General features: G+C 32.2%; 1 protein-coding gene across 2 annotated transcripts in view; it reads right to left on the reverse strand.

The window, feature by feature from the left end:
• Window positions 1-2,260: 2,260 nt before the first annotated feature.
• The window catches only part of dsd (attractin-like protein dsd), a 99,268-nt gene continuing 75,656 nt past the window's right edge, over window positions 2,261-25,872 (reverse strand). For both annotated transcript variants that reach the window (XM_081734228.1, XM_081734227.1), the window contains exons 15-21: window positions 25,186-25,332; window positions 24,382-24,546; window positions 20,522-20,744; window positions 18,843-18,921; window positions 17,212-17,337; window positions 15,565-15,679; window positions 2,261-13,807 (exon numbers count right to left, since the gene is read on the reverse strand). In XM_081734228.1, the coding sequence (XP_081590354.1) occupies window positions 13,674-13,807; window positions 15,565-15,679; window positions 17,212-17,337; window positions 18,843-18,921; window positions 20,522-20,744; window positions 24,382-24,546; window positions 25,186-25,332 (989 nt within the window). In that variant the 3' untranslated portion in view covers window positions 2,261-13,673. The remainder of the gene's footprint in view (window positions 13,808-15,564; window positions 15,680-17,211; window positions 17,338-18,842; window positions 18,922-20,521; window positions 20,745-24,381; window positions 24,547-25,185; window positions 25,333-25,872) is intronic.

Here is a 25,872-nt window from a genome sequence, read left to right on the forward strand (position 1 = left end):
TCTAACGATACTTCTAACTCTCCCTTTCCAGAATTTTCAGAGCCGTAATTCAGCATACAAGATTACTAGCGTATTATCTACTTTATTTAATAATGTCCTAGAGAACACTTTCCAGATTTATATACAACACGCATACATATACACAATGTTAATTTAGAATTAGTTGTACAACAGGATGCAAATGTTTGGCACGAGATAGAGCACAAAAGGAAGAAATTTCTGAATCTGATCGTACAATGGCATGCAAAAGAATGAATTGGTGAGTAAAATTCAATAGGAAATATATAATATTATATCTCAGTTTTCGTTTCAAAAGCAGCTTCATATAAACTTCTCAATTACGAAACTTCTGTAGAAGAATTGAAAAAAAGAACAGTATATGCTGAATCAGAAATATTCTAGTGATTTCTCTCAATTATTCGTTCATTTACGCGTAGTCAATAATATACTTGTCGTACTTTAAAATCCTATTTGTTTCTATTGCTTTTAAAATATTTTTTTTTTTCAACAGAACCATTTATTTATATAGATTTCTACAATATTAAGATAATATACGAAATCTGGATTCTTGTTCGTGTGTATATCAAAAATTGATAGGGCCTATTGCATTCTGAGCTATGGTTTACTTAATTACATTTTTCATACATGAGCTAAGACATGGTTCCCAATCGCATGCGCGAATAATTCATATTATTTATTTTTAAAAAAATCACAAGTGTGTCGCGTTGTCGTGGGTATTCAGAAAAGTAAAAATGAAATATTTTAGTTTTACGTCCCACGGTTATGCTGGCTAGGCCAAAGGAGACGCTGATGATGAGAAATGGATGAAATGGTGGAATGAAGAAAGTGGGAGGAAACGGGAGAACCCAGAGAAAGCACACACCTATGGTGTTTGTCCACTACAAAGTTCACTTGGTGTGAGCTGGATCGAACCAACGACCCCATGCACTAGATATGAACGCTCTACCACTGAGCCACCGCGACCCAACGCTCAGAAAAGTGTTGTTAGCCAAAAAAAAAAAATAAATAAATAAAATGTTATGAACCACCGAATTAAGTAACAACTGAAAAAGGAAATTTAACACAATAAATCAATTAGTATCTTAACTATATAATTTTTAAGGAAACTTCATATTCGATCAATTATTGATTTATAAAAATTAAAAGGATATTATAACGGATCATTTTACTTAAAATTTGTTATCTTTCTCGTTATTTTAATAAAACAATTTTAATAATGATTATAATCTCTTCATAGCTTTTGAATAGTTGCTACTATGCATTGCTAAATCTTTATTTCTCTCTATGGTTAACTATATCGAAGACTAAGTTATTCTTTTTCTAAGTGTTCAGAAAATGATCACTGTAAATACTTTTGCATGCCTTTGTACAATACATGATTGAACACGGAAATATCCCTTTAATTAAAGGGTAGAATAATTGATAAAATGTATCAGAATCTTTCACAGTGTTTTATCTGACGTTAAAATACATGATTTCATATGACACTATCTCCTAAAGAAATGATTCACTATTTCTCCATCACACATTCCTTTTAGCTCAAGATTAACCTATTTTTAAAAATGGAAATTGTTCTGGATAAACCTTATGAAATCAAGGCTTTACGTAAATGATCATCCAACACTACAGATACATTCCTTTATAATTTACTGTTATTTTCACACATACAGCATTAAAAAAGTGAAGTTAGATAACAATTACACTCACATATATATTTTAAACTGAAAAGGGATACAATCAGTTACGAATATGATTAACAACAATTAACAACTTATTGCGTATTCTTCTTAGAAAATATTCTATTGTAGAAAGAACATGTGTCTTCATATTTCACTTAACGAAATTATATAAGCATAAAATATATAGCATTTCTAATTATTATTCCTGCACGGTAAATTGTAAGTTTATAGAATATAAATGTACAGTCCTGTTCAACTGACCACCCATCTCTCTAATTTTCACCACTCTTCTATATGAGCATAAGTAAATGAAACAAACGTGAAGGCTGTTACTTCGAAGCAAATTAATAAACTGATTTATTAATTATGGTTGTGAAAATGCAGCTTTTTAAAAAGACATGGTTACCTAGGAATTTTTTGAATAAGGCTGTACACAAATACACACATACAATTGTCACTAACTCTCATAAGATCATTTGCTACGTTCGCATATTTTTAAATCAAAGCATTTTGTCTCGGTTACTTAGTAGTGGCTCTTGGAGGAAGTCACACCGGTAAAATTGCAAATGTTATTGTTACAAGGTAAAAGAAGAAAACATTCAAGAATTAAGACATATGATAAGTTTTCTTCCTTTAGCTAGTAGCAATAAAATCGTATATTTTTTACCGATATAACTTCCCTATTGGCCAAGTGTCTTTTTCTCTCTTCATCCAATTGTTGTCACAACTTAATCTGAATGTACCTAGGTATATATCTGTATTATATCATCAAAACAGACAAATAAAAACTAATAACGATAAAAAAATTACGGCAGTACAGAGCTGAAATAACGGAACATTTTTCGAAAAACTTCCGCTTTTACAATACAAATACTTCTTTAAGAAAAACGTACACCTGGCCAAAGAATCATATTACTTGATACAATTTAAGCTGGCGATATCTTTCAGATAAAAAAGAATAGTGTTTATTGAATTATAGAACATCGTCCTTCCTATCACTCGTTCCGGATGGGAATCATTTCGCAATCTTATTTCTTGTCCTTTGTGAAGCAGCATTTCGAGTAGTATATGTTGCACACACCAAAGTTACAGAATATGAAGGAAGATACTGAATTTTTAATAAAATATTAAACAAAATCATTATTCATGATAAAATATATAAGTAAAATTGCAAGTATTCTAAGTTTTAAAAAATTAAATGAAATGATATTTTTTACGTCCACAGTTATGTTCTTTAGGCTAAAGAAGACGCATGATTAATAGAAGTGAACGATTGTAAAATTAAATTTTTGTGCTCTCCCACCGGAATCGAACCCGGAACCACGTGCATTAAAGGCACAAGCGCTAGCCACTAGACCAGAAGGAACGATAGAGAAAGAAACGAAAGAAATTGGGAACTTTGCTTTTAATTCAGATTAGTCATTTAACGATTTTTCAAGTGGAGTACGGACACACGAATTTATATATACGGTTCACATGGTTCTTCGGCCAGTTGTATCAATAAAATCTAAGTATCATTGATCTTACATTTACGTCAATAATAATAAATAAAATGAGGAAAAGAAAACACAAAATTACACTGCTGTAAATTTTCCATAAAGAAACGAAACAACACTTCAGTAAGAATGTTGCAAGTCTTAACGAAAGCAAAATCATGCGTAAATATATTCCGCATTTTTTTTAAATTTTAATAATAATTTCTAGTACTTCAAATTAAGAAGTTATTTTTCTGTACAAGGCAGCATAAAGATAGTATTTACGATAGTAATGAAATTTAATGATCCTACAAAACAACATTTCACACTTTTCTTTCTTTTAAATTTGGGCTTCAAATATACTTGTAAATGTATTTTAATATTTGTTGATAAACAGTTTATGACGATGAATATATCAACTCTATTGTACGTAATAAATACACAGTAATTTATTCTTACGAATTCGTTAACTATGTTCATTATTCACTATATTTTTCACAGATTTAAAATGTCAAAGCAGAGATTGATTTAGTGGTAAGAAAAATAGATTTATCTTTAGTCAATTGTTTAATCCTCTCCAAAATAGCTACGCATTTTTGTAACAAATATATAAAACAATGTAATACATTCTTTTTGAAATATATATTTAAAATTTATACAGAAATATATCATTTTTTTTTTTACCAAGAAAAGAAAAACATGCGATATGGATCAACGGAACTCTCCAATTAATGTAATAATAATATATTTGGCAACGATGTTAATCATTGATAAATGCACAATTCTATACTGAAATTTGAAAGAGAGGAAAAAAACTCAAATTACATTTTCGATTACCTGGCTACTATACTATCTTTATTTACTTTTACCTCTCAACTTTACAACTGCTTAGTAAACATCTGTCTTTTCATAAATTAAAGCAAATTTCAGGAAACGAAGAACAATACAACAGTTCTTACTTTTCTGTTATGAAGCAGAAGTCATATAAAGTAGTACAAAAAAATAATAACAACAGAGTTTTTACTCTATAGAAAAATAAAGAAGAAATATATAACCTCGTTGCAATCCTTCAGAGATATTCTTAATCGTAATTCTTTGATAAACTGCGATAATTACAGTAAGTTCCAAATTCTGATTTTCAAATATAGTCCCGAGGACGGAAAGCAAAATTAAGTGTTAAATTTTTAGAAAAAAAAAAAACTATTTTCTCTCAAAAAAAATACCGTAAAACAACACAACAGAGTATGATAAAAGAAAATGGCAACTGGAAGCAGAAAAACAAAAGTTATGCACAGTCAAGCAAGCATAATCTGAGTTATTGTAAATTACTACAATATAATGATGAGAGCCATACTCCGCATTTAAGAGAAATACACACATTTAAAGAAACATTTGCAGACATTTTTGTTTTTATTATAGGGGCTAAGCTTACAAATTAACATAATTTAAATCTCTGCACAGTGGAAGATTTTATAATAGGGCTATAAAAGCAAAGGAAAGGGGTAGTAACCTAGGTTTCAGAACTAGAAAGCCTCGATTCTTGAAAATGCACAGAACATCCGCACGGCTATGTTCCCTTCGAACAAGCCACAAACCTAAGAAAACAATAAGCGTCCTCGCTTAGAAAGAGGAAAATAAGTTGCCAAACGCACCCTTTTCTCCAGATTTATTTTATTTTCATTTATCACGAACAGTAATAACATTGTCTTTATTTTGCAGGTTTCCTTTTTTTTTCTTTTCTTTCTTTCTTTCTTGTTCCTTCTTCTATCTAATGACATCGGATATCTGTCAAGGTCCAACCACCACCGTCCTAACAAAGGTTGGGTTGCCCTTTTGATAGCGGTGTCAGACAAGACTCTTATGTTTTGAAACGGACAATACGCGAACTCGTCCCTTGAACATAATACGAAGATTTCTTCAACAATCAACACTGAACTTACAAATATATAAATTTTTAAAATTAATTTTGCTTATTCGATGTTTAAATTGTTATCTTCTCATTCATATACCTATGTAAAGGAATGTGCTGGACTGTAAAATTGAAACTAAATATATACTCGTACATATCACTCTTTATATACATTGAGACAAAACTAATACGTTTTCTTCAACCCACACAAATTAACGGATTTATGAAGAAAATTGAGTATTTTATGACTGACAATTTGGCAATCAGATCTAATAATAGTGATAACCATAATTTTGTTTTTCCAAAAATGAACAATTTTTGTAAGACGTAAGAATTCCGAAAACCTTTTCATGTTAAAATGAAATGACTGTTACCACCTATTTTAACCAAAATTCCAGTTATCCGAGGTAGTACTGGTTTGTAATCGCGGGAAAATCGCGATTCTGTAATATTACCTGCGAACGACAATCCTTCAAGGAAACGAGAAACCATAAACTGTGACAAAGATAGTGAAAGATAGTAAGACTTGAATACAAAGACAGAAGAGGCGAAAAAAAACAATTTAAGATTTAAAAAAAAGTCGACAACCGAAGAACATTTTCTTTTTTTAATGATTATTTCTAATCTCCAGTGACTCATTTTCGAAATGATTATGATAAAGTGTTAGTGGATATACTTTTGCCATTTTTCTTTTTAAATAACGGGAAACTTGAAAACATCTATTATAATTTGAAAATATAAAAGTAATATTACTATTAAAAAAAAAAAAAAGAAATCTATGTCTTTCCTATATTGTTTACGATTGCATTATGTAACCGTCCATTACTGAGGAAGACAGTCGAACTATACGCGTCAGGAAATAATACATTAAGAACACTGACTACTTTGTTGCACTGGATATTGTTCCACTACGGCTCCGTTATTTTGCAAATTGTACATACGCAAATATACATACACATACAAAAATGTCTGTAGAGCTTTTTCGAAACGAAATTATAGTTCCATCATTATGTCTGTAGGCTAAAGACGACTCACATAATCATTAACCCACTGGAATCTATGACGAACTATGGCCGAGCGAAGTATTTAAACGTTTAAATCATATGACGAGCAGAGTTCACGCAATATAGCCAATCAATATAAGCGAAAGAGTATATTTTCATGTTGAGAGATGTCTCTTACATTCACTTTCTCTTGTACAGGAGACACGTAGATTGGGGATTTGCGTCTTAAATATAGCGTCACGTATTATACGATAGACCTGGTGAACCGCCTGACACATTAAGACTGAAACGTGGAGAATTTGAAATTTGGTCTGACAAGAATATTTTGTACTTAAAATGGAGGCGTAACAAGGACGTTCACCTTGTTAACACCTAAATACAAACCATTTGACATAACCAATGCGTGAAACACGAGAAACTACGTAGAAAGAAAGGCCAAGTGCCAAAGGAAGAGAGAAAGAAACCCAAGTATGTTGTTGAATATCTGAAGGGAATGGGAAGGACTGACAGGATCACATGATAATTGTCTCCTAGCATACGCCATACAACGAAGGATTATGGAGAAAATATTTTTCTTCTGATAGATATATTCGTGTTCAATTCTTTAACTGTGTATTACAACATCACTGGACAAGAAGAACGAGCGTACACAGACTTGAGAATATGTACTGCAGAGCAATTTCTACAGTCAGGATATATGTCAGAGTACTTTGTGCGCGGTCTACTTTCATCTAACGCTACCCCCACGCGATTTCAAGCTAAAGCCTGTCCAATGCACATGTCAGCAACTGCAAAAAAAAAAAAAAGTCCTACTAAATGATGTGTAGTTTGCTACAGTAAGGGAAAAAGAAGCGAAGATATATATATATATATATATATATATATATATATATATATATATATATAGCAGTACAAAAAATGTGTTGTAGCTCTACATTAACACAATGTTTTGAGATCCACCACAAAGAAAACGTGTTGTATTTCAATTATTGTAAGTTTATAGTTTCTAGTGTCAGAATTATGCACGCAATTAGTTATTTTTAAAATAAATTATTGAATATGTTCATGCAGTAGAAACTCTAGGACACTTAAATCTGATGTCTATGTTACAGCAAAGTATTTAAATTCAACTCCGATAAGTTAACGTAAATAAAATAACACACACAAAATTCTCCAGCAGCTTTTTTTGAAATTAAATTAAATTAGATCTTCAAAATTCCGCCATTATATCTGTAAACTAAAGGTGACTCTCATAACAATTAATGTAAGTCAATCACATTATTACTGATAAGAAAGAGTCAATGGAACTACAATTGTGGAAAAAAAAAGCAGAAAAATCCCACGGACACAATGCTGTTCAGCACAAACTTAGCATGGCTTGAAACCAAGGACCCTTTGTATCAGGCGCAAGCACTATTAATAACTAAGGCATCGTCACTTTTACCTGCAGCTACTTTGAGATTACTAATTGTTATAACTTTCTTTACACAGTAAGCTTCATATACATACTGAGCACTATTATAATTTCATTCGAATATTTTACTTAATTATTGTAATATTAATTCGCCTGTAGGAGCCTCTGTTCTGAGTAACAACTCCACTTCGGATAAAACTAATTAATAGAAACAAATGCTTCATAGTAAAATAATTTCTTTTATGATCGCAAATTCCGTGCTATGCTGCAATTCCCACACTTGGTGTGCCACGACAGGTTTATATGCCGAAAAAACGCATCTGTGGCAGGAAATGCTAATTTTCAATGCTACAAAAGTTTTGCCATATTTATTCCTGTTATTGTGAGGTAGTTTCAAATGTCACTTAATGAAATACGAAGTAGTAATTAATGTTTACCTTCAAACTATATAAGCGTGTCACAACATATAACGTTAGTTCTTTAATCTTTCTGAATTAAGAGAAAATATACATACGACAAAACTAGGCCTGTGTTCCAGTCCTGAAGATATCTTTGACATCTATTATGAACTTACATGATACAGTAACCCATTTTGATGCTAATAACAGGCAAAAGTCTGACATAATAGTATTCGTATGCTATGCTATTTCACCGTACTATTTAAAAAAAAGACACAAACATAGTACAAACATATATTTTATACACATGTGATTATTATCTAGAAAATTATCTTCCAAATGGAAAGAAGCTATATTAGAATTTGCGCATTATAGGCAATTACAACTTCTTTTTTCTACTGCATAGATCAACATGACATTTTCAGGATGACGTTCACACATAGTGCCTAGAATTCTAAATTTGCCAAATAAGAATTTGAAAAATCCAAAATGAGGACTCTTCGGGACAATGTAGGCAAAAATTCTTTCTGTTACTTACCTTTTGTATGTTAACTGTGTATGTTACACTGTCGTAAAGCCTTGAGTCGTGATTCAAATGAAGTATCTACAGATACTTCATTAGAAGTTACAGGTATTTAAATAACTCGAGAAAAAACGTTAATTTTACGAAAACAAACTCGTATACAAAGCAAAAACGCGTATATTACAAAAAGATAATGAAAAACAATGTAAAATTTTGGATACGACGATGACGGCACGACGGGAAAAAGCAGCTGGATAGAATAAAATATCAATTAGGAGTGTTAGCACACGTTGCGGGAAACATTTTAACATCTTGCAATTCTCTAAACTACGGATGAAGGTAGGAAAGGGGCTGTCGAAAAACTTACTATCACTAACACAATAAAAGAGAATTATCACAAGAGGTACGTACTGAATATTGTAGTTAAAATTAAAAACAAACTGGTTACAAATTATTTGAAAAGAGCCTATGTTACTAATGACGTAATACAAAATATGGTAGCATGTAAAACAAAAGAAGGAAGAAGGTGATTGATGGAAATTATTATTATTATTATTATTATTATTATTATTATTATTATTATTATTATTATTATTATTATTATTATTATTATTATTTGCCCACTGATTAATGAAGGATTTTAGTGCATGAAATTAGCTAAATATAGAACATTGTAGCTGCGTATGTATGCGGTAATACTAGAATATTTACGATGATGATCTGGCTAAGATTAAAATCGCTGCTATACAAAGTGCTGATGTAATTAAAAGGTGTCTTCAATATATGAAAAACTGTTTTCCGCAGTAATCGTTAATTGAAATGATAGATAGTAATGCTCCTTTTTTTAACAGTAAGTGATTATGTCCAAGTGATGATTGGATGAAGAAAAAAAACCTCAGTAATTTTAAGTGAGTGTTGAATTATAAACATACACACATACACTTCACTAAAGAATAATGAAATCGTTAATGAATATTAACAAATTCGTCATACTCGTATACTATGTAAACACGATCAATAGTAATAATAGTAAATCTTTTAAAAAAATATTTATTGCTAGGATTTCCAAAGGAAATTAAAACGCTAATCATGGCTTAGAGAGCTTATGATTGTCCGAGTAATTTTTTGTTCCTTTGTAAGATCTATATCATCACATCAATGATTCTGTACCATTTGTTCAGTTACCATTCACCAAAACATGTTTGAGAAAAGTCTGATCTTAAAACCACTTCTTTCTTCGACTTGAAACAAGTTCTTTCTTCGCTAGTACCTAGGTAATTTAAACGTTTCTTTGTTGGTAGTTTTGATAATAACTGAGCAATGGAAAGAAATAAGAAAAATAACTTATAATAAAATATTAATTACTGTAATTTTTATATGCGCTCAAAAAATATAAAATTCAAAAACAAGGGAAAATATAAAATTTAACGAAGAAGTCATTCACAGAGCAAAAGGTTTCCGTAATCTCCAAAATATACACCCTCCAATATATTTGCAAAATATACTGTTAAGTTCTGAAGAACAATCCAAGCCTTGTAAACGATTAAAATTAAAGCATACTGACACTTAAAGCATACTTCTTACATTACAAGATGTAAAAGTGGTCCAAAGAAGCTGAGCAGGCCAAACACATGAAAATATTAGGGATGGTCAACTATCCGGACAATACTGCAGGGTAACAACTTTATGTAACATCCGAAAATTACGACGAAAGTGTTCTTACAGATTCAATACTTCCAATTAAAATTAATTATATATTGAAACAACTAAATATAGAAGCATACTTTTGTTGTAATTTTAGAATTAATTCTTGCTTTTTACAATTATATACGGTGTCAATTTTCTATAGAATAGTACTCCGGATAACGGATATCAGTTGGCGGACAGATCTGCACACAGCCATCTTTAGCAAATATCCAACATACAGATTATACTATATGATATTTTAAAAAATCAATGATAGTTCCGTAATTTCTGAAACAGAGTACTACTATACAATTGTACAGCATTCTTGTGTTTACAGAAGGAAACTGTACAATTGGCAAAACAATACTGACAAATAGTCTATAACGTCAAATTTTGCATAATACACGAAGATTTTACTAACTGACTTCCCAAAACTGTGTGTATTGTATAATATCAAAATAAAAACGAATTAGGGTAACAATAAAAGCACCTCGTGTAAAACAGCAAATATCTATTTAAAAATAGAAAATCCATTAACAAATAAAGAAATAAACAAAAATGTCTGCAAAAATACAACTCCTTCTAAATATTACTTTCCCTATAAACAATTAAATAGATTAAAATTCTTACTAATAAAGAGTCTTTAGTAAAAATTATTTGGCATTAATAAGTTATTTTGTGAATCAGTAACACATTGCACTGGAAAACATGCACATACAGTGAACGCATGTAACAGAAAAAGTCTTAACACAACAGTTATTAAAAACAGGTAGTTATGCAAGACAATGTCTTAACTCCTTCGCCTGTATATAAACGATTTAAGTTACGGAATGTTAATTTCAGGGAATGCACAATGTCCAGGAAACAATACAGACAATTGTCAACAAATGTCCACGAACATCTTTAATGTTCTTTATTAGTTCGTTCCGAAGTTATACAAAAAGAGCGTATAAGGGAAAGGTATATTCGACTCTGCATGCCAACAGGAAAAGAAATAGTATCATATGATCTTGAACATGGAATGTCCTTCATGGGATGAAAAAAAAAAAAAAATCTCAAGTACTGAATAACTTTGCAAGAAACTTACAAACTATCAAACTTCAGGCTTTTCTCATAAAATTAATAACACTTCTAAGCTTACAGAACAACTCTTTTATTAAGTTGCTTACTTATCAACGATTTGCTGTAAAGGAATCACCCTGGAAGTTTACAGCGTTGCCCAGAACAAACTATTTTACTTTTGGACAAAGAGGAAGAGGTGGAGATAGCACAGGATCATCAGATTTCTTTCAAACTGAAATATCAAAAAATATACGGTACATTCAAAATATTGTTGAAATTATTATGTTATTGTTTCGATATTCGGTATGGCAAGAATATTTTTATTCTTTTTCTTGTTTGGTATGAGACTCAAAGAATTATCCCTCTCACCGCTACAAAGATGGTTAGGACTTTTGCTTTTGAGTGATGGACCAGAGTTCGATTCCCGGTAGCAGCATAACTGCTCGAGTTCCCACATTAAACCAGAGGTGCATATCTCATGTGTCCTCAGACGTCAAACAAACAAAACAGATCCATGTAATCTATTATTATTATTATTATTATTATTATTATTATTATTATTATTATTATTATTATTATTATTTAAATCACCTCTCACATTTGCATATCCGTTCCACTTATACAAAACTTGCGAAACTACAAATATTCGTTTGATACATTTCTATAACAGATAAGCGTGTAGAGATCTTCAAACGAACTAGTCTGTGTAGTCGCCAGTAAACTGATTTTTCTTTTTTCTTCTTGTAATAATTTCAGAACAAATGAACAAATCTGAGTACTATTCTCGTTCATTTTTTTAATAACCACCAAGGAATACAATCGTTTCAAACTTATTGAATAAAGAACATGCGATTCTAATACTGACTCTGCAATATTACTCAAAACAGCACCCCTATACAGTCATCTGTAGAGCGGCGCTGCTCGGACATTTTAGTGAAATCCTAGACATAAAAGTTACCAGCCTATTAAGTGTGGAAGAATTTCTAAAGAAAATGATTTTTTAAACCATAGTATACAGCACTACAATACGTCTTTCTTTATTCGTCATTGAAGGCCATAAGAGATTTGGATCTACAATCTAATACGGGATCTGATCCACTTGCACTCTCACCAGGAATCGAATGCGATTTTGTCACACTGAATGCAAAAGAGCATTTTTTTCCCTTTCAATAACTGTATGTAATAAAGGTTACATCTGAGAGTGAATCAATAATCTGTAATTATCGACAACGAGAAATTGTATATTTTATGTACTACTATTTTTTTATATGGAATAAAAAGATTTTTTTGATAACTGCAACCATGACTAAAAATTATGTAAGAGTGAATAAATTGTCATAAAACCAAATATATCCAATACACGTGATTTAAGTGTGATTATCAATCATTTATCTGAGAATTACACTGTATACTAATCGCCCATTTCGTCGGCCATATTATTATTACTCAATCACTACATTAAATCCTGGTATCATATCTTACACATTATGATTTTGCTTTGTAAATCAAGAAGACTTAAATAAGGAACAAGGCTTACTAGTCTTATGTATAAAGCTAAATGTTTGTTTATCGTTTTATATGTTTGTCCCGTATACATATCCATAGTATTGGCCTGAAATAGTTTTAGGTATGGAAGAGACTGTAGGCTAAAGAATCTTTCTATGCGTCCTAAGGGAGGAAGGAGGGAGGTTTCAAATTTATAGTTTCTCACATGTTCCTCGAATGATCATATTGTGTTTCAGTTTCATACCGTTGAATCTTGCGAGAAACGGACACTTCTGCTAGTTTCAAATAAAACAAGTCTTGGCTGATGTGATATGTGACAAATACATTTGGGAAACAATACTCTTCTTTACAGAAAACATTAATATTTTACTTTCTTAGTAAAACGTTTTATACTAGGAGTTAAGACAATGAATTGCATCACCATACACTCAAGAGTACAAAACTATAAAAACGGCACAATGTCTATTTACCTACATGACTTGCGATGTGATGTAATGAAACCCTGAAAATTCTAACTATTGAAAAAAAGCACCACATGTCACACATTATTTACATTATATACATATACTATACATGAGATAAATAAATTGTACAAAAAAAACTAAAAAGTTTTAAGAAGCTTAAAGAAAGCATTCTCTTCGACTTAAGAACGTTGCAGGATTATTTTTTTTCGAAGTCAATCTACATCTTCAACGCATAAAAACCACACACGTTCTTCGCGCACATTTCTTTATACACACAAGCACACATGAATTGCTATTTGGGTTATCACTGAACATCAAACACCCATCACCCTCACTCGCAAAACAATTTCTAGGCATTCAATATTCACTTCAGTCTTCAATGAGTAAGTAGAGTGATACGTCTGCACACAACTGAAGTATGCAACATTTTTGTCAATTCACACTTTTAAAAAGTATTTGCTTTTTAAATAGTTTTTGTACACAGCACTTCAGCCCACTCGCACACACACACACGCATATATATACACAATTATTATATACAACTGTCCGGATGCTGACTCGTTACTGACTTACGAGATTTTGACTTGCCATCTGCTTTTCCCGCTGGGTCTATACTGACCTTTCTTGGATTTCCTAGTGTTACTAACGCAGATGCTATAGCAAGTCCTGAAAGAAGAACAACAAAAATAGCTTCTAGTGGATTTCAATACCAAATAATAATAATAATAATATACTTATAGTCTGAACCACCCGAAGTCTATCGACGCTTGCCATTACCTCATACCTTTTGTAAACCCAATCCAGTCAGAATTGCCCTTTAAAAAAACAAAATAAATAAATAAATAAATAAAAACATGCGTTGTTTTTTCTTCCTGTTTTAATCAATTTCGATGACAGTTCGTCTGCAATTGCCAACGTTTTCGAATCGACAAATCTTCGTTCCTGTAGTTTGTACGTCCGTTCTTTACATTTTTATTTGCTCTTTTTCATTATGAACATTTACTCCTATCCTATTTGAAAACTTTTACTATAGACTGCGAAGTGTTGTTATCATTAAAAACACTACATATTAGGAACTCGAAATTAAAAATGAAATGTAAAACTTGTTATATGCACGTTATATTGTTGTAACTAACGCGACTCCACGTTTTTCGTATTGGTTATTACAATTACCAGATCATGTGCTTTTTTTTTTTTCGGTGTAAAATATCTTAAGACATCCTTGACTTCTATTTCCGGTTCTTCAAGTTACATCTTGTATTCTTTTCTTATAAAATTTTATTTTTAAAAATCTTGATTGTAAAATTTCTGTTCTTTGTAAATTACAACTTATTAATCAAGTTATTGATCATGCTATTCCATTATTTATCTAAACTAATTGTTCAGCCGAGCATTCGGCCTGCTGCATCATCAAAGAGCGATACATCGAAATAGGTACGAGCACAAAGAATACATTAAATATTACTTTTGTCTTGTATCCATAAACAAAACGAGTGTAGTACTATATCTATATCTAACACATGCAATTAGGTTATTAGGCGCCTTCCCTCACGGCAATGCTACATCACATGTGCCTGGTAACCCTCGCAAACTGTTACAAGTTGACTGGGATGTTTGGTCCACCAACCTTACCCCTCCGACCTTGTGCCTTAAAGACTATTAATTATTTTGATCGCTTCACAACACTTATCTTTCGCTAGAAATCTCAGGCCTCCTGTAAGTGTGGGATTTTGCAGCAACCGGAAAGATGGACAAAGGTCAAAAACAGAACAGCATATACTTTATTAATTAAATCTTATGTTTAAGAAGGCAACTGTTTTAAGTTTTTTCACAAAAACGGAACAAACTGTTGCATCAAACCAATATATAATAACTTCTATACAATTTTTAATTTTAATTTCAAGTTTCTAATATTTAATGTTTAAAGTGAAAACACTACGCAGTCTACAGTAAAAGTTTACAAATGAGACACAAGCGTTTGGCGGCTATCCTTAAACATTTATTCTTCTACACGTTCGGCGCCTTTTTCGACCTTCCTTATAAGATTTCTGTTTAATTTGATCTGATCAATCACTTTTAGAAGTTTGTACCTAAAGCATTCATTATACATATATTTTGCTAATATTCACAACACATAATACAATTACTAATATAATAATATCTACATGTAAGCTTGACTATTTCCTTGCACAAAATTAAAGCAAAAGAATGGCTTTGGTTATTACTGTTACACACTGTCAACTGGATAAGGATAGAATGATGTTACTGCTGCTGTTCAATTTTACTAGTATAATATAATCACGAAGGAATCTTCAGTAGCTCTCACAGCAGAAAAACTTCATTAATAATTACATTTAATTTCATATACAGTTTCTACAATGCTTATTTAGCATATCGACTCCATAGAGAAGCAGGATTCTTACCTGATTGGCCTGGAGGTGTGTACGATTCACCTCCTGTTGGAAGTCTTATTAAAAGGGAAAGAACTGCAGCTCGATGGCCACAACATGGTTCCAGAGCTATAGGACTAGGTGAATCCTGTAACAAAAAAGAATCATGCTGTAAATGCCATTTTGGAGAAAGCTGAAAGTTTTTTTTTTTTTTTTTTTTTTTTTTTTTTTTTTTTTTTAATCGTACGAAATTACGAATGAAATAAATACACATTTACCATGTTAAATTCGATGTAATGGAGTATTTCACATGTACAGTTGTACAAAATTCAAGGGAAGTAAGTGAACCAAATTAAGTATTGCATTCAACGTAAATTTGGAATTTATGTTACTTCGATTGATTGATTGGGTTTCATTTCAGCACTGATGCTATATGAAATGGATATTAAAGTTCGAAGCATTAAGCGCAGATTTTATCTGAAGGGCTCCTACTGGAAATTGAACGCGGGACCATGAGAACAGAAAGCACATCAGTGACTTTGAATTACAGAAACGTGGTCTAATTCTAAATGACAGAAGACAATAATTCTACACTGTAACAGTAAAAGTTTTTATGGTGCACCATACCAGTTTCATTTAACTTTCATATTTTAGTTCTACACGTGAAACTAATGTTGGAAGGTAAAACAAGATGTCAAATTTGGGCGAAAATTACTATGATAATGAAAATATGGTTTAGGTTAGTATTCTGTAGTAGATTTTTGATATACATAAAATTTAATATCGTATTCAAAATGAAATGAAATCTTTGAGTTTTACGTCTCATGATTATGCCGGTTAGGCTAAAGGAGACGGCGATGATGAGAAATGAATGAAATAGTGGAATGAAGAAAGTGGAAAGAAACAGGAGAACCCCAAGGAAACTCACGAACACGGTGTTTGTCCACCACAAAGTTCACTTGGCGCGAGCTGGGATCGAACCAGGGACCCCAAGCATAATATCGTATTCAGTTTTGGAGACTTAAGTGGTACGGTTTGTGTTCATTTTATGATTATTTTTTATATCGTTGTATATATAGTTACAGTTACAGCAACAATGAAGATACTTTAAGTTTCAACTGAGTTATTCCGTACAGAATTTGAACGTTTCATATTGCCATATCTACGTCTTTAAGATTCTAGTGTTTTGGTTAGCCTAGTATTAGATCGTAATTCGGCAAATTTCGAGACTCAGCGTAAGTGGTGACTGTATTAATGATAAAAATATTAGGTTTTTGCACCTGCACGACGTAAAAAAATAAATAAAATAAAAAAATAATCAGGTGGTATTATTATTATTACTTTTTGCATTGTCGACTTGTTAAGGCCTCAAATCTAATGTAACTCTATCCAAACATAGCATGTGATTAACTATTACTTTTTTTTTTTAAATCATTTCAAATCACACCAAAAAGCTGCACAACCAAATCAACTCACATCAAATTTGATACTTAAAAAAAAAAAAAAAAAAAAAAAAAAAAAAACTAAATATAAAACATCTTACCTTTCTTAGTTACACGCATCTTATTACTTTTATTTTCCAATTTAACAAAAAAATTAATTCTAAAATAATATTTATGAGTTCCATCACATCAACATCAACAACAAATAGCACTGCAAACAATTATACTGAAAATGTACCTTTTTCCTCTTCCTTACGATTGGAGCATCAGAAGAGTCTGATAGGTCAACTTCTCTGGGCTCGATTTCTACTAGCACTTGGGAGAAAGGACGACTAGCCATTTTTTCCATTTCTACAAATAACCTCTGTAAAAAGAAAAGGTGATTTTAAAATAGTTGCACATAAAAGAATTACAAGAAGTCAAAAAGTCTACTTGCTTGTTATAGACACTAATAATTACGTATATTTGACGTTCTTACCCAATATAATTTATATTTAATTTTCTTTTAAGGAATTGTTTAATTTTCATTGATCTGTGTTCCTACCTTCTTCACTAGGAGTGGATTAGAATTTTGTTAAGCTGATGTGAAAGAGAATAAATCTAAACTCTAGATAAATATTTTACTCAAACTATTAATAATCCTAAACACTATGCTGTCATTCCCTCTTTCCTTTATTTTTCTTCTTTCTTTCTTAAACAAAAATATTACTCGCTGAACAACTATTGTTATGGTCAAATTTATTAAAATGGTGAGTGGAAACACCAGTTCCACTGATTGCATCTGTAAGACTTTTATTAGACGATTTCGCCCACTTAAGCTATGGCCTTGTACACCAAGCAAGTTACTCAGATTAGTAAAAATCTTGCAGACACAATGAAAGGAATTGCTGTTTCCACTCATTATTTCAGTAATTTGACTGAAAATGGGTCAATTTTAGACTTTAAGTAAATATTCAAATTGGTTACAGATAAAGGCTACCTGAAGAAATTTTGAGAAGTTTCGCAACACGATTGAACTTACTAAATTAAATACACAGTTCATTCATATTTGGAACTGCATTTATGAAAGGATTCCATCTTAATGTCAGTTATCTTCCTGGTGAACAAGTCCACAGCTTAAGTGGCTAAAAACCATTCAGTAAAAATCTTATAAACGCACTCAACAAAGTTAGGGTTTCACTATTTTAATAATATAATTAAAACTGAGTCACTTTTAGTTTTTAAGTATGTACGATTTCGATATTATTTGTGGCCCTATTTAGGTTACCTCTATGTTCAAAGTGGGATAATTTGCATGCAGTATAATTAATATCTCTACTTCTCTACTTGATCCTCTTTCCTAGTCTAGAGGCTAGACCTTATTAATTTGTGCACAAGATCCCCAGCTTGATTCCCGATATATATAGTGTTCCTGAGCACAGTGGTTCAGAAGATCCCACTTGAAAATGTAAATTTCTTTCTATATCCTAGCTGCTAACAGAGGACATAAATGTAAAATTAATCTATAGTACGCAAAGACAGCTTCTGTCTGTAATTTGGACTTGTGTAAAATAGATTTCTATATAGGTTTCTTATAAATTAGAACATACTAAGATTAAACTGTGATATTGTCGTTAAGTTCAAAATCGCTACGAAGTCAATATTCAGCTAGCTGTATTCATTGGGTTCGTATTTCGAAAGAATATGAAAATTAAATGTAAGTAATGTGACCTTGTTTCACTTCTTGAAGTGTCTGATACAATTACCCATTTTACCAATATTTTTTTCTCTTAAAACTAAAAACAAATATTGAACTTGTAATCTGAAACAAAAAGGGAGATCATGCACATTTTATTGATTTTAACATAATTAAATAGGTTGTTTCCGTACCTGTCTTCTTCTGTACATGTCATATTTCTGCTTTATCTTCCATAATATCGCAGCAACAAGCAGCAGCAACAAGAAACACCTGTTAACAGACCAAAATTATACATAAAACTTAAGAACTTCGTTTAGCTTCGTAAATACAGATTGTTAATTAAATTTGTGTGCCTTAAATTAACTGATATTACCTAGTGAAATAATTTACCTAGTGATACCTCTAGAATCATAGTATCTGTTTCGAACTTCAGCGATGTATTAACATTAGGTACCCTTTCCTTTATCTTCCACCCTTTTAATTTTAGAGTGAATCTTTCTATCACTTTTCAAAACAATACTGCCTAGTTCTACACCTACAAAAGTTGTTAATTGTACCCAATTATCAAAGGCATCTGAGAAGTCCTTCTAGATTATCTGTTTCGGCCGACTTTATGCAAACTGACCTACAATGAATCCTTCAGTTTTTAAAACACCAGCTTCCTCCTTTTAACTCTCAAAAAATTTTGTACTATTTTTCAAACCATAGATCAGTTTGTGTTATTCTTCCTACACCTCGCTTTCCTTCTAACCAGTTTCTTCTTCAGTCCAACGTTAAGCCTGCCAAGTAGGAGTGATCTCTTGTTGATTACCTCTTTGGGTTGGCAATTCTTGACCTGATCTCTTTAGCGCAATAAGTTATCTCGTCAAAATACTTCAAAATTTTTGAAATGATCTACATTCCCAAGTTCTCTTTGTTCTACCCTGATCTGTAAAGCGTGTTCCCACGAATATTTTCATGACTTTCGACTTTTCCATTCCATATTTTTTCACAGTTTCAACTATTGTTCTGTAGTACTTCCTCGGTTCCAGCTATAATGACCATATTATCCGCATACCTCAACTTGTTAATGATCTGGCCTCCGATCTTGAAAACTCCAACTTCTATTAATGCTACTTTCAGTAAGCATTCCTGTAAATGTTGAACAATTGGGATGACATGTAACTTCATTGTCTGATTTCTCTCCAAATCCTCTCCACTGTTAGTTTCCCCTTGATTAAAGCGCAACTTTATTCTTTGTCATGTATACAGATTGTGAATGAATCAAGGATACCTCCAGCTGATCTCGATGTCCAGACGTTTAGTCCAATTGACCAATTGACCTAATTGACCTAGGTTTTTAATACCATTCGGTAAAGTACAAATACAATTCTTTTACGTCAATAACTCGCTCTTATATAATTCTCATCAACTCTTTTCCGTCTCCGTGTCCAAATTTATCTTCCTCCAGCGTCTCTATTTTACTTTCCAGACGTTTATTCAGTATGTATGCAATAATCTTTTCAATGCAAAAAATAAAGCCAGTGATCCTGTGATCACTGAGATTCTTTACTTAGAAAATTATTCTTGAAAACAAAAACAAGTGAATACGAAATATTAAGCGTGAAATATGGAAATAAAATACCATTAATTGCACTTTCCTTCACAATAAACGGATAAATAAATAAATAAAAAGTAAAAATAAAAAAATCATTTAACACTATTTATTAGTAAGTTAGACAGAAAAACGACGAAAACTATTAGTATTAGCAACAATATGACTATATTTACTAGAAGTTTTATCGAAAAATACTAAAACAATAAATACTTTTTAACGTTTTCTACAACTACGTAACATTTCAAAAATTTGCTTTTCTTTCTTAATACTTACGTGGAGAAAGTAATAAAGAATTGTTGAAGATTAAGCTTTGGATACTGTGAAAAAGACACTTGAATCAAAAGCGGAGGCTGAAGGTCGTATACATAGACGAAAAATGTGGTTAATGTTGAATTATCTTCTTTCCCCATTCCAAAATTGTAATCAGATTTCGAAAATGTTCTGCGATTAGTTGTACAGTTTACAGCTTTCGAGATTTCTTTTTCAGCTCCATTACCTACAATAAAGGAAATTTTAGAATTTTTATTTTCTTATAGAAGAACTGTCTTCTTGTTTACACTTTTTTTCACATACAGCACATATTTTCACGCACGCATAGATAAAACAAAGGCCAATCTAATACAAATAATTTTTCTTTTAGGTCATTGTACATAATTATTAATTTAACTAGAACTAATATATTGTACATGAGGACACAGTGAATTTTTATGAAACTAATAATTCAGTACAATACGTTTTAAAAATATATAATCTAATGAACTGTTTCAATAAATTGCGATATAAATCCCACGAAATGTAAATTCACATTTCATACAGCATTAGTATTGAAAAGCAATTAAGACTTAAACTTGAAACACACAATAAAGTTTTCAACTAGCTATAGAATTCCCTAGCTATAGAAGTTTTTTTTTTTTTTTTTTTTTTCTGTTCTGCAATTCATTTTCAGTTACAAGATAACCGAATCATACATATAAAAAAGTCAGTATTATTAAGTAGTTTTTACAAATGAAAATATAGCTACTGATATATATAATTACCTACAATATTCAATATTTTAATAAATATTTCCATAAAAAGATTTCCATTTCCATAAACTAACTCCAGAGTCAGCAGCCAATTTGTATGGGAAGATAAGATCAAGCATACCACATGATAATAAAAACATGTTTGGGGTCCGTTATGAAACATTGAGAATATGGCACATAGAACTGATTACTAGAGTGGGATACAAACTACTATCTGAGTTTCTACTGTTATGTTGTACTTTCTGTAGGTTCAGCCTACGAAGACGCGCAGTAAAATATACAAATGTTCAAATATAAGTAATTATATTACTTTGGAAGTCTTGGATTATTATGAGTCGAGTTGGTTACGAAAAGTATAAACCAACCTGGGTGCACAAATGCTTCCTTTCGGAGTTATAGGCTACTGAAAACATGAAAAACTAAGATCCATAGCACCGATACTATTGGACCTACCGATAGTCCGGACAAGACTTCACTTAGAACCTAATATGTGTGCTATCCAAATATCCAAGTTTCAGAATCCTGCGGGACTTCTGCAACAATTTTTATAGAAGTAGTTGGTGAGTGCTTCAGATTATATGCCCGTAGTCAAACTCCAGCTATAAAAATTTTTACGTAAGTACCTTAGGATTCTGAAACATATATTTTTGGATAGCTCCTAAGTAAAGTTTTGACCTGACAACGGTAGGTTCCATAGTTTTGGAGCTATGGACTTTTAAAGTTTATTTTTTCATGTTTTCGGCAGCCTATAACTCCGAAAGGAAGCATTTGTGAACCCAGATTGGTCTATACTTTTCGTCTTATCTTGGTGTCAGGAGTCTCCTCCCAACCGTTGTCGGTGTTGTTTTTAAACACCATGTATATATATATATATATATATATATATATATATATATATATGAATCTTCTACACATCACATCCCTTTCAGCCTATAAACCTGGAACTTTGTATAGATGTTTCTCTTAAAACTTAGATCGCGGATAAAATAGGATTTAATGAAATCTGTTATATTACAAGGAAAAGGCAGGTTAAAGATTTTTTTCCATCATCATTTGTTTGTTTTGTGTTGCTGACTATACAAGAATAAAATTCAGTATATGGAAATATTTTGATGCATTGTAAATATCAAATTTACTTCCATGAATTTTGGAAATTCAATCCAAAAGAGAACTGCGGAGGAGGAAAATTTACAATTATTACATATTTCCTTCATATTGTTCGGCAAAAAGGCATGAAATTTGTTATATGGAAGCTTTTTGCACGAGTGGAAACCTATCTGACATACTTTTCAACGAATTTCGTATTGTTGCGCAGAAGGATGGAGATAGAAAGTGAAGGAATACGAAATTTGAGAGCCGCAGTAATGCAAATTCATTGGTAATAGGTATGAAGTAAAATCAGTAAGTCACAAATGGTTACAGAAAAGAAGAAAAAATGAATTACACTGTAATTTGTCTTACTTTTTCGCATGACTTCCATCTACATTGAAACAGCAGGATTTAGGATTTAGACTTCTGGACTTTCGGCATCTATGGCCATGTTAGTCCGTCATCTTTGAGGGATGACGTCCCTCGGCGAGCACACTATCCGAGGAAAGGGAAGGAAGAAAGGACTGGGGAAGGAGAGAAGTGGCTTGGGACCTATATGTTAGATATCATCCCATCATTTGGCTGCTGTGAATGAGGAAAACCTCATTCACGGTAGCTGGCCTGATCAAGATTTGTTTATACTTTTTCGACCGATGGGGGTGCAGTGGCTCAGTGGTAGAGCGTTCACCTCTGGTGCTTAGGGTCCCTGGTTCGATCCCAGCTCGCGCCGTGTGGACTTTGTGGTGGACAAACATCGTGCTCGTGGGTTTTCTCAGGGTTCTCCCGTTTCCTCCCACTTTCTTCATTCCACCATCTCATTCATTTCTCATCATCACCGTATCCTTTAGCCTAACCGGCATAGCCATGGGACGTAAAACTTAAAGATTTCATTTTTTTTTTTCGACCGAGTGCCCACACCGGGAATCGAACCCGGAACCGCTCGCACCGAAAGCGAGAACGTTAGCGACTACGCTACGTGGGGTCACTATATTGAATCAATAGTCCCATCGAAGTATGAGTGCCTCAATGTGTACTGTGTAGAAGCCTAGGGTGGTTGTGGTAGCAACTTGCGGGATTTCCGATTCATTTTTGCATCATCTACAAAATGTTTACTGCTAGGATGTAAATAAGAATTTAGGGGACCAAACAAGTGAAAATTATGTGTTCTCTTTCCTCGGCATATTACTGCAAACGTTTCAGTGACACTTAGTCCAAGGATAGTCAGTCACTACCTATGTAGAATGCTTTTGTATTTTTCAGGGAAATATCTGGGTATCCATTGTACACCCACTTTTCGAAAATTCAACTGAATTCAACTGCTTGCACACTATCGCATACGCTAATCCCTGTGAACACTCAACTTCAGGTACAATGTAGTTAATCGAAACACATCTGTCCTCACAAGTCACCCCACCCACCGCAGTATATCCTCAATCACAACCTCTACTTTATACGTCCTTCGGTATATTTCGCAGCCCAGTTCTGCATTGCTTGCCTTCGCAAACACCTTTTCCTATACATGTGTAGTATTTCTTTGGCATGAAAACATCATTACACTCATTACAGTCCTTCTCACGTACATTCTCTTAACACGGTAGTCATTTTCACACTACCCTATCATGCCCTCGAGCACACTAAGATTTTTCGCAAAATTTCAGTACGAAGTAGGATGCTGCTGTAACATGTTCAGAGAATTTAAAAATGTTCACTTCTATTTTGTCTTTCCTAAAACAGTTTTTAAACTATTTAATTACTTTTTCTCGTAATATTTCAACTAGAAACATACCTGGGAGAAAAAGGCGTGTCCCATAGTTTCCAGAGAACAGTACACGAAAAATCATTAGTGTCTATCGTTCCAAAGTTTTGGGGAACTAACCTGGTATAAAACAACGACTCTTGAAACAATTAATTAAAATAATACTTTCAAAATATGAATATACAATTGTTTTATAATTTCCAAACGGTTATTTGCTACCCGTTATGATTCTTACAATATACGAATTTTAATAATGATTTTACCTGTTTTGTGAGTTATGTTCATTTTTGCAGGCACTGAACACATAATCTGAAATTCGACATCAACGTCAGGTTTCGGAGGACTATTTTTGAAATTTATTTGCCTAAAATGTCTATCTTCTTTCTTCGACAGGTTGAAAGTGAACTGATAATCAATATTAAGAGTATCTGTAAAGAAAATGTACATAAAAAATCAATAACGTTCCTACTGCATTACATGAATTTGACAAGTGAAATTCAGTATTAGTTTCAACAAAAATTAACATGGGCAACTATTTTAAAATAAAATTGTGATAAATGTTAGTTTCGAACACTATTGAAACCATAGTAAGCAATAGTAAAAGATTGATAACTAGCAAGAAGGAATCCCAAAAGATTACTTTGGAGCAGATATCTAGAACTGGCTCAGTAGATACAGCTGGTAGAATTTTCTTACTACGCAAAACGTTAAAGAGTAACTGAACAAGTATAGCTTTACTCCTGTGAAATTTAGAGAAACTGAACCAAACGGATTATCTTATATTACGTTTGATAGGCACTAACAGATTCTACTACAAAACTTTCGATAATGTGTATATTCTACTATAAAACTTTCGATATGTATATGACTAAGCGAAAATACTGTCAATGTTATATTGATAAAAACGCCTATGTTGAACATTAGAAAACTTACGGTGATGCTCACTGACAAGGAAACTAATGAAGCATAATAATCCGAATAATAATAATAATAATAATAATAATAATAATAATAATAATAATAATAATAATAATAATAATAATAATAATAATAATAACTATACTTACAATAGCATGATCCTGAAACTGGATCTCCAAAATATTGATTTTGAGTGTCACAGCGTTCGCAACTGTCCCCCGTAACCCCCTTTGTTGTACAGAAGCATTTCCCCGTTTCTGGATTGCACTTCACTCCCTGGTGATGACATTCACAAGCTGAAAGATAAATACTTATTTATTAGCACCAAAATAAATAATAACAAATCAAAATTAATCACTGGATATGATGAATAAGTAGGAAACAAACAAATAAATAAATAAATAAATAAATACTAAGCCACCTACTCAAGAGTACGTAGAAGTGTTTTGAATATCTTTGTTGCATGAAATCTTACTTCAAAGGGTAGTTGATAAATCCCCAACCTCACAAAACAAATATGCAATGTCTAATAATGTAAGGTTATTTTACTAAACCGTTTCCTCACACGAAATAAACTTCCAGACCGGTCAAACAGAAGCCCGGCAACTGATCTGCAAACAGTGTCTGTGACTAATGACAGTATCTGCATCGGATTAAGGCCATTTTCAACTAGAAAAAGAGGTAATACATGAATCCAATTCCGGGGAATAAGGCGGATGCTCCCGTACTTTGAACTGCAACCCTCCTAGTTGTTTGTCAACTGCCTGATGATACTCGTTTGTGTACCGTTGTATCCAAATTATTTTCCTTCCCCTCCGTGTAAAGTTTCCGAAAGG

This window comes from Thermobia domestica, chromosome 12 (assembly GCF_964235325.1).
Source record: "Thermobia domestica chromosome 12, izTheDome1.hap1.1, whole genome shotgun sequence".
Lineage (NCBI taxonomy): Eukaryota > Metazoa > Arthropoda > Insecta > Zygentoma > Lepismatidae > Thermobia > Thermobia domestica.